General features: G+C 40.2%; 1 protein-coding gene across 3 annotated transcripts in view; it reads right to left on the bottom strand.

Moving 5' to 3' along the window:
• Positions 1–2,246: 2,246 nt before the first annotated feature.
• Positions 2,247–10,023, bottom strand: part of RDX (radixin) — a 62,317-nt gene continuing 54,540 nt past the window's right edge. For all 3 annotated transcript variants that reach the window (XM_059720758.1, XM_006272347.4, XM_014600683.3), the window contains 4 exons: positions 9,456–9,616; positions 8,152–8,244; positions 5,805–6,047; positions 2,247–4,733 (listed from right to left, as the gene is read on the bottom strand). In XM_059720758.1, coding sequence (XP_059576741.1) covers positions 4,569–4,733; positions 5,805–6,047; positions 8,152–8,244; positions 9,456–9,616 — 662 coding nt within the window. In that variant the 3' untranslated portion in view covers positions 2,247–4,568. The remainder of the gene's footprint in view (positions 4,734–5,804; positions 6,048–8,151; positions 8,245–9,455; positions 9,617–10,023) is intronic.

Raw genomic sequence — 10,023 nt, 5'->3', positions numbered from 1 at the left:
AGATTCAAAGGAAGAAGAACAATAGAGGATCAAAGAAAATGAGGGGAAAATATACCAGCAGAATGAGAACAAGCATTCAAGGGAATACAAAAAAGGGGAAGAATGATGAAGGCAAAGGGATTCAGAGGGCTGTAGGCCAGAAAGTACACAGACTGCAAAAGGGCTCTGTCTAGCTGGGGCAGCTGAGAGGAAGGGAGGATGGGAAGGATGCACTGGCTTTTTTCCCCACAGCAGAGACTGTATGTACACCAGACAGATGCAGACTGGACAAAAAAAGTCTCCAAGTTCAACTGCTTGAGAGGTATGTGCACTCATGGTGGGGATGTGCAGATGATCAAACACTTGAAGAAGCATAATTATGAAGGGAATACTGTTTCCAAATAGAGTAAATATCTCCCTCTACTTTAAACTAGGAATTTGTCCAGAATCCAGCTAAGTTAGACTCATCCAAAGGAAGTATGGAAATATTCTTGGTCTCCTTTTTCCTCCCCTGGAAAAAAAACGAACCCCTCCTTTAATGCACTTACCTCCTAATTCAAGTACCATATTCTGAAGTTGGCAGACCTTGACGGGAGCCTCTGACAATAGGGAATTTACAGTACAATATTTCATAAAGGACTCCAATGGGGGGGGGGGGGGGATAAAAACAATCCACAGGCATGTTTGAGAAGGCATATATATATATATAAAACCTATACATAAATTATATATAGTGCCCATTTTCATTTCTTTTACCAACTCTGACATAGCAATTAAGAGAATGAAGGGCTTCATGTCTGAGCCTGTACCAAGCCAACAAATGAGTAAAGAAATTTGGGCAGGTTAGATCATGTTAAAAATGGCTATCTAACCTAATTTACTTAGCTCAGGCGTGGACCTTATATTTAGATTGACCTAACTAGGGATCAAAGTGCGAACAGTACAAAAGTTCAGAAAGTTTAGACTAGTCTAAAAAAAATGGCTGACCCAATTCAAGTAAACCCTACCTTGGAGGTTAGATCAGGTGTGGTGAGACTGAGCTAACTGAACGTCTGTACAATTCTCAGTAGAGCCCCAGGCTAGGAAAGCCCAGCCATTGGCCTCAGCCCCAAGAATGAGCTTTTCTACCCACCCCCTTGGCACCGAGATAATATTAGCCCTCCTGTCCCTTACTCCCCCCGTTGGCAGACCAGCCACTGCCCAGCCCACCATCCCACAAGCCACTCCTGGTGCTAGGAGCTGATTGAAGTTGGGGTGGGGGAAGGGCAGATGGAACCAGGGGGTGGGGTAGGTTTGCTGGGGAGGGGTTGTTCATCTGGGGGCTGGGAAGAGGGCTCAGGAGGGCTAAAACCAGCTCTTGGTCCAAGGGCAGGGGGAAGCTTCCTTTTCCCCCCCAAACCCCCTGATCCCTTCAAACCTTCCTGGACCCCACCAACCCTCTGCACACCCTACTACCCCCTCCTCCATCCCTCCAAGCCCCCCATGGACCCACTCCACCCCAATCCTGCCAAACCCTCCTGGTGTCCACCAACAACCCCCCCTGTGAGCTGCTAGCTGCCTGATCCCCCCCTGTGGATTCCATTTGCCCCTGCCCCAGATCCCCCTGGTCTCTCCCATCCCGATTTACCTTAAATTGAGTAGCCATTTTTAACTCAATCTAACTTCCCTGAAAGTCTGTACACATCCAATGTACCAACTGAGAGAAGATTTGATCCACATGGAAAAACTTTAGCAGATTAGTTTATCTATCTATTGGTAAGGGAGAAGCCAGGAACAATCCATGTTCTTCAAATTGGTGAGATGAACAGAAACAATTAGAATGCTTATATTTAAAAAAAACCTGAAAGACAGCTTTAAGAAAACTGTCAATATACAGTGTTTAGAAAAATAATCACCACAACAAACCAATGGCTAATTAAAGTAAACTTTACCTAGCTTAAAGCTAAGTACTGTGCAGGCAGTGACTGAAAGTTCTTAGTGGCCAAATTACCCTCTGTCCTCAAGAGAACCAATTTACTCCGATGATTCATATCCTCTTTTGAAATCAGCAATGACCAGTTTTTTCTCCCAACTGTAAAATAATTTCTTAAACAGATTACTATTCTGTAATTTTGACCACAAAGTGAAATTTTAGGATCAATGTCCCAAAGTTTTCATTACTCTGAAAAACAAAACAAAACAAAAAACAAAACAAAAAGCTATTTACAATGCATTTAGCAAATTTGCCAGAAAAAAGGTTCATTAAATAACAACAATGGACCTCAGGAGAAATTAACTGTATCTCTTTATTGTTAACCAATGAATGTTATCCAAAATAGTAGATGTAATCGTAGTTTAATTGTACAACATAAAACATGATGCTAAGGGAAAAAGCATGTTGAAATTTACTTCACCAAGTACTCATTAAACGATTCTCAACATTTCTGCATCAGTAAGTGTTTTCAACTGCTGGTGAATGCATTTATCACCACTTTGTTCATTGTGAAAATCCGTATGTTACAAATGGTTGTTCCTGGTTGTTTAGAAAAATTCACACAGCTTTAAAAAATGGATTAGATCCACTGTAATTCTAATCTATAAACTGTAGGTTTATGAACAGCAAACATAACTGATATTTTCCAACACTGATTAACTGATGTAATAGTGTTAGTGAACACTTTTCAGCAAAAACAACCAAAAAGTCATTGGAAGTACAGCATTTCACTTGCTATGGCAAATTGTTCTAACACTTTGGAAATCTGAATGCTCATGCTTCAGTGTATGAAGCCTGTGATACATAAATTGTTCTTTCAGTGCACTGCAAGTAGAAATACTAACTTCCACCAAGCAGCATGTTGAAGCATGTGCACAACATTTGCACACCAGTCTTCGAAGTTAACCAGACACTTTTAGCCCCACAAGCTCAAAATATATTAAATGTAACTTTATTCCATTTTCATGATGTCATCCCAGATAGTCAACCTTTAACTAAACAAAACCAAAAAAAACCCCAAAATTCAACTGACCTGTTCATAAGTAACTTGAACCTATTGTGCATGAAAAATGTTTAATAAAATGGCAAATTTTAATAGATGAGTGTAATTTATGAGTGCATAATATCAAACGGAAGATAGCTGAACCATCCTCAGAGAAAGCAAGGCTTTTATAAACTGTAACTAGGATACTATAAAATAAAAAAGACAGTCCGTATTTGTTGCAAAATGACCTCTTAAAAGAAAGACTCAATCTCCACACATTATTTGACCTTATAAATTTAAAAAACCCACCATTTTGTTTAAATTGCCCTTTCAAAATGTTGTAACAACTGAGCAACAACGATCAGACATCAGATACAAAGACATAATTATGAACTGGCCTCACTGAAAAATAAAACTACAGGTTCCTTCTTTTCTTTTTTCAACAATGGGAGCTTTCATTTGGTATTTGGAAACCCACATATAAAGTAAGTCAAACACATTCCACACCCCTCCCAGAAGAGAGTATACCAGTGACAAGTTATAGTTTTAGTGTACATAATAAGCTTTTACAATTTAACTCAACAAAAAGGCAGTTAAACAATATTTAGCAACATAAATCCACCTGGAAGGAAAACAAAACCTTAAGAGCGCAAGGACTCCTAGCTTTGTAAATACCATCATAAAGGGAAAGACAATTTCACACTAAAGATTTACATGGTGTTTGAAGGACCAGTCATCATGTATATAGTAGTGAGGTAGGATACTGTCCCCTCCCTGGGACTGATGTTTTCATATGCTCCCTTGCCAGAAAGGTCCAGGTTTTTCCTGTTGCAACTAAAATAATTATAAGCAAACAGGATATAGGGGGGGTTTGAAGGTTTTATTTTTTCTTCATTAGACTATTTCTGCATATCTAAAGTTATCATCTACAAAAACAATATTTATTGAAGCCTATCAGCAGATACGTGCTGCCCACAGGTAGCGTTCCATTTTAAAAAAAATCTGCTGGAACTACCACCTGCTCTCTAGACCTTTGTGAACAGGTAGGCAAAGAAAACCATCAATGATGACAGGACGTGAAACACCAAAGAAAGCTTAGGGGGAAAAATAAAAATAAAATGCACACAAGGATGTCAGCAAAATCAGATTCCTACTAGTGCAGCAAAACTGAAAAAAATGCATTTCAAACTGCATCACACAAACAGCATCTGACAGTTTTAGACTCGTGCCTCTAGTCCTTTTTACCTCTTAATATTTAGATAACACATACATTTGTCAGTCATGATAGTTAGCTGCCAATTTTAAGGAGAACAAAAAAGCAAGAACAGAAAATGAAAAAAAAAAACTATGGGAGATAAATGTTCTGCCGTCATTTTCCACTCTTTCGACACACATCCCTTCCTCCCACACCTCTCCCCCGCCTCCCCTCCATCCACTGAAAAAGCTGGGTATATAACAAGACTGCCTTATTGTTGAATGCCTTCCTCTAAATTTTGTCTTTAACCACCACAGTCAAACTGGTATAAGTGCTTTGGCAAAGTGGGGTGAAATCCTTCAAAACTGCAAAGGCCTGCTTTTTTTCTCTGTTGGTGGTTCAGCTTTACGAGGAACAGATATGCAAAATAACAGCTCTCACATTGCTTCAAACTCATCAATACGCTGCTTTGTATTGCCTTGCCGGATCTGTCGAAGAGTCTTGTACTTATCACGGCCCGCTTTAACATTCTCAGCATGAAGGACATCGTTCTGAGTTTTCTTGGTTTCATCTCTGGCTTGGGCCAACTCAGAACTTAATGCCTGTTGAATAAAATATTTGTGTTTTAACATTTTAATTAGCTTAGATTTTCTGAGCATGTCTCATTGGAGGTTATAGACAGAGTTTTCCTGACTGCCAAAGAAACACTTTATTCACTCCAGAAAGAAGTGAAACCGCTAATGTTATCAGGTCTATCATGCAAGCTGAGAAGTCATTCTAGAAGTGTGGGCAAAGGGCTAAGAAAAAGAGCCTTATATTCTAATATCCAAGAGAACAATTTTGCTAGAAGTAGCTGAACATGGTTTGGTAGGAGAAGCTAAGGAATAATCTTAGCCTTCCAGTTAAGCAAAAACTGACCAGTTTATTTACTCCTATGCCTGTAATTGTACTGTAGCAGAACAGAAATATATGTACATGTATGCTAGTAATATACTGCTAATGAAAAGGAGCCAGAGGTCACATTTTGGTTTTGGTATTAGAGTACCTGCTAACAGTATTATTAAACTGGCCAGTGACAGACCGATCACTTTTTCAGTGGAAGAAAAAAACAGAATCTCTCTCTCCAGACTAACAGTTTGAATAAGGATAAACCAATTTAGGACATACATTTCATTTTTATAGATACCATAAATTACTACAAAGAAACCCCCAAATGCTACTGGTTAAAAACTTTTTTTGCATTTTGCAATATATTTTACAGTTCAGAAATTAAAACATTACACTTCAAAAATTCAGAGTACTATAGATTAGCTTCCTATTTGACAGGAAACATTAGTTGTAATGCAGCAACACATTCACACACAAACCTTTAAGTGATACATATACAAAATGAGTTACATTACTCCCAATCTTGCTACATTCTCCATTATGTGCAGTTCCTAGAGCAATAATTAAATGATACCAGTTTGTAAATAACTAAACTAGTACGTGATAAAATGTACTATCTCCTTGCCATAATCCACTTTAGTTTTGCTTCTCTGCACTAGCTTTGTGCTAGTTCAGTTTTATTTCCATGTACTAAATAAATGCACACAAGATCTTAAGCAAAAAAAAAAAGAATGCACATTTTTAGCTGTAATTATAACGTTAATGCAACTGCAAACCTTCATTACCTGGAGCTGTTTCTTAACACGCTCATTTTTCTGCGTTTCCGTCACCCGTTCTTCCTCACTTCTGTGGTTTGTGACACCATCAGAAGACAGTTCTGCACTAGCTTCAGCATTGTTCTCATCATGCTCATCGTGCTCATTCTCAGTTGGAGGAATAACTGGTGGTGGGGGAGGTGGAGGAGGAGCAGACATTACCGTCTTGAGCTCTTCTTTGGTCTTTTCCAAATCCTCCTGGGCTGCAAAAGCCTATATAACAATAATAGTAATTAGCACATATATAGTTCTCATCTGCAAAATAATTTACACACAATCAAAGAATTAAAAACAAAAATTCTTTAGCTAGTCTAAGAATACCACTACTTCCATACAGTAATGAAGTCCTTGTTATTTGCAAACTAAAAGCTATAAGCATGAATGTAGATTGGTTGTGATCAGAAAACATTTTTCACCATGTTGATTCACCATTCACTATTTAGAGCTGAATTAAATATTAATGTTTGCAAGGAAGTTCTTTTAGCTAGGCTTCAAAAGGAGCCTAAAGGAAGGAAGGAAGTACTTCATGCCGCCAAGCTCTGGTGGGATTTGTGCTGCCATATCCCTTAGCCCCTTGACAATTCCTGACTTTAAACTAGGTTCACTGGCAGACAGAGACCAAAGCCCTGAACTAAGTGGGGGAGTAGTACACAGGCAATCCAGGAAGTTTCTGGAGAACGTTGGGAAAAACTTCCTGGTACAAGTGTTTGAAAGGCCAACTAGGGCCTGTGCTCTTGACCTGCTGCTCACAAACACGGAAGACTTGGTGGGGAAAGTAGTAGTGCAGAGGTCTGCAGTGTTCTTGCAGCCTCTTCCTTGCCATCGGCCCTAAGGTGACTGTGCCAAGCAAAATGCCTTTGTGTGCCAAGCTCTGGCACCCATGCTGGGGGTTTCCTACCCTTGTAATAGCAGATGGCAAATTGGGCAGCAGTGACCATGAAAGGATCTTGGGAACTACAGATCAGTCAGCCTCCCCTTAGTCCCTGGAAAAACCATACAGCAGGTCCTCAAATAATCAATTTCTAAGCACGTGGACAAGAAGGTGATTAAGAATAGTCAGCATGGATTCACAAATGGCAAGTCATGCCTGACCAACTTCATTGCCTCCTATGGTGAGATGACTGGCTCTATGGATGCGGGGGGAGCAGTAGATGTGATATACCTTGACTTTAGCAAAGCATATGATACAGTCTCCCACAACATTCTCACAAGCAAGCTAAGGAAGTACAGGTTAGATGAAGACCGCACAGTGGATAGAAAACTGGCTGGATTGTCAGGCTCAATGGGTAGTAGGTCAAGGGCTCAATGTCTAATTGGCAGCTAGTATCAAGTGGAGTGCCCCAGGGTTGGTCCTGGGGCCAGTTTTGTTCAATTTATTCATCAATAACCTGGAACATGGGATACAGTGCACCCTCAGCAAGTTTGCAGATGACACCAAGCTGTGGGGAATGGTAGATATGCTGGAGGGTAGGGCTAGGATTCAGAGAGACCTCAACAAAGTGGAGGACTGGGCCAAAAGAAATCTCATGAAGTTCAATAAGGACAAGTGCAAAGTCCTACACTTAGGACAGAACAATCCTATGAACCAGTACAAGCTGGGGACTGACTAGCTAAGCAGCAGCTCTGGAGAAAAGGGCAGATTATAGTGGACAAGCAGCTGAGTATGAGCAAACAGCGTGCTCTTGTTGCAAAGAAGACTACTGGCATACTCGGCTGCATTAAGAGGAGTGTTGCCAGTAGACTGAGGGAAGTGATTCTGCTCCTTTATTCAGCACTGGTGAGGCAACATCTGGAGTACTGTTTCCAGTTTTGGGACCCCCATTACAGAAAGGACATGGACAAATTGGAGAGAGTCCAGCAGAAGGCAACAAAAATGGTTAGGGGACTGGGGCACATGACTTCTGAGGAGAGGCTGAAGGAACTGGGCTTATCTAGTCTGGAAAATTCAAGATAATAGAGAGGGGATTTAATAGTAGCCTTCAACTACCTGAAGGGTGGTTCCAAAGAGGATGGAACTAGACGATTCACAGTGATAGTGATGACAGAACAAGGAGCAATGATCTCAAGTTGCAGCAAAGGCAGTTTAGGTTAGATATTAGGAACAACTCTCTCACTAGAAGGTTGTAAAGCCCTGGAACAGGTTACCCAGAGAAGTTGTAGAATCTCCAGCCTTGGAGGTTTTTAAGATGTGGCTGGGAAGACATAGTCGGGGATGGCTTGCTTTGAGCGGGGGTTTGGACTAGATGATCTCCTGTGGTCCCTTTCAACCTTAATTTCTTATAATTCTATGACTTAATAGACTGTAAGACTTCATTACTTTGTGCTGCCATTCTGTAGCTTCCTCTTCTTTCTTCTTCTTGGCCTCCTCTAGAAGTGCAATCTTGGCAGTGAATTCAGCAAGTTCTGCTGCCTACGAGAGGAAAATGACGTAAAAAGGTTAATTCAATACCCTTTATTGGCTCTACAGTAGAAGTGGAAAAGGCCTTGCTATGCTCTGAGCAAAAAGAATATATTCATTATGACACTAGTAATTTTTCTACATTTTAAAAATAGAACTTTTAATTATAAATGAGCTTGAGGGATAATGTTTGTGCTGCATCTCCCCAGGTGGAAAATCCCTGGTTAGGGATGATCTTTACAACTCCCAGACTGAGCTGCCAAGGGAGGTGCAACTGATGTAAAGTAACAGCTAGAGGCGCTCCAGTGTAGTTAACCACAGTCTTACTTTATCTACCTCATAGGCTGGTGCCACAACCCAGATTCTCAGTGCTACAGTAACTCCCTTCCTTGCCCTCAACCTGCATGTTACACTGGGGAACTGCCAGGTACCATTATGGGGCTGTTCCTTTACTAGAGAAATTCTAGCCTGGCAAACTGTGGCTGGGATGATATAGTTGGGGATGGTCCAGCTTTGATCAGGGGGTTGGAGTAGATGACCTCCTGAGGTCCCTTCCAACAATAATTTTCTATGATTCTAATGCCCCACTATGACATCTACTGAGACAGAATATACTGTAGTATACCCAAGCCAAGTGCTTTTAGTGAAATATGAGATTACTGCTGTATTATCGGTGGGGTTTCAAAACGGTTAGTGCAATACTAGCTAATCCAGCTCCCACTGAAGCCAAAAGAAGTTTTACACATGAATTCCATGGAAGAATTAGGGTGTGAGGATATGAAACACTAAGATCCCACCTGAAAATTTTATTGCATTAATTTTCTTTAACTAATAAAACCATAGAGGCATAATAGGATCCTATAATAAGTAACTGAGCATAATATGCTACCAGACGCACACAAAGTGCAATGACACCTGGAGCTGATCAGAGGACAACCACTGCTGGGTGTCACTATATGGTATAAAGGATGTATTTCAAAACAAATTAGTATTCTTACTGGCATTTTAAGATTATTAATAATGAATAGGTCAATATTTGATGTAGAAGTGGCAAACTACTTAACAAAGCTGGAATTTATCAAGTTACTGTAGCTTATTTATGGTTATCTATGCTCAAAAGGATAAATATGTTTGCTCCTTTGACAACAAAAGTAAACAGGCTACATTTCAACTTGTTTCAATAACCATAGCTTGGTTTTAGGGATTCTGGGGTTACTTCTTACTAGTTGTTCCTGGTTCTTCATTTGATCAGCAGCCTGTTTGGCTAGAGCAGCTTTAGCTTCTTCGGCAGCACGGCGATCTTTTTCCAAGCGCTCTGCTTCTTCTTTTGCACGCTTTCGTTCTTGATCCAGTTCTAGAGCTCTTCTCGTCTGCTCTTCTAACTCTGGCCATAGGAAAAGTGTCAAGACATTGCCACCTGGTTTGTCCTGATAACTATGTTGTTTATTATGCATAGTTCAACAAACCATTGAAAAAAAATCTAAACTTACCTAGAACAACGGCCAACATACTCAATCCTGGTCCCCCAAGTTAAGCTCCAACACCTATTTTTAAACACCTAAACACCATATTTAAGACAAGCTGTTTAAAGTCAACAGGAACTGCTAGGTATCAAGCACTTTTGAAAGTCAGTGTAAAGTAAGGTTCCTATTTTTTTTTTTAAACTGCCATTATTGGTAACTAGTGTTCAGTTGGGGCTAATTTTAAAAATAAGTAGTGACAATTCCATTTGCAGCCAACTGGGCCTACAATAGGCTGCCCCAAAATAAACCAACCCCTACCCCCTTCCTG

The sequence above is a fragment of the Alligator mississippiensis genome, chromosome 1 (genome assembly GCF_030867095.1).
Source record: "Alligator mississippiensis isolate rAllMis1 chromosome 1, rAllMis1, whole genome shotgun sequence".
Lineage (NCBI taxonomy): Eukaryota > Metazoa > Chordata > Crocodylia > Alligatoridae > Alligator > Alligator mississippiensis.
Note: the sequence above shows the minus strand (reverse complement) of the source record. Positions and strands in the feature narration are given on the sequence as shown.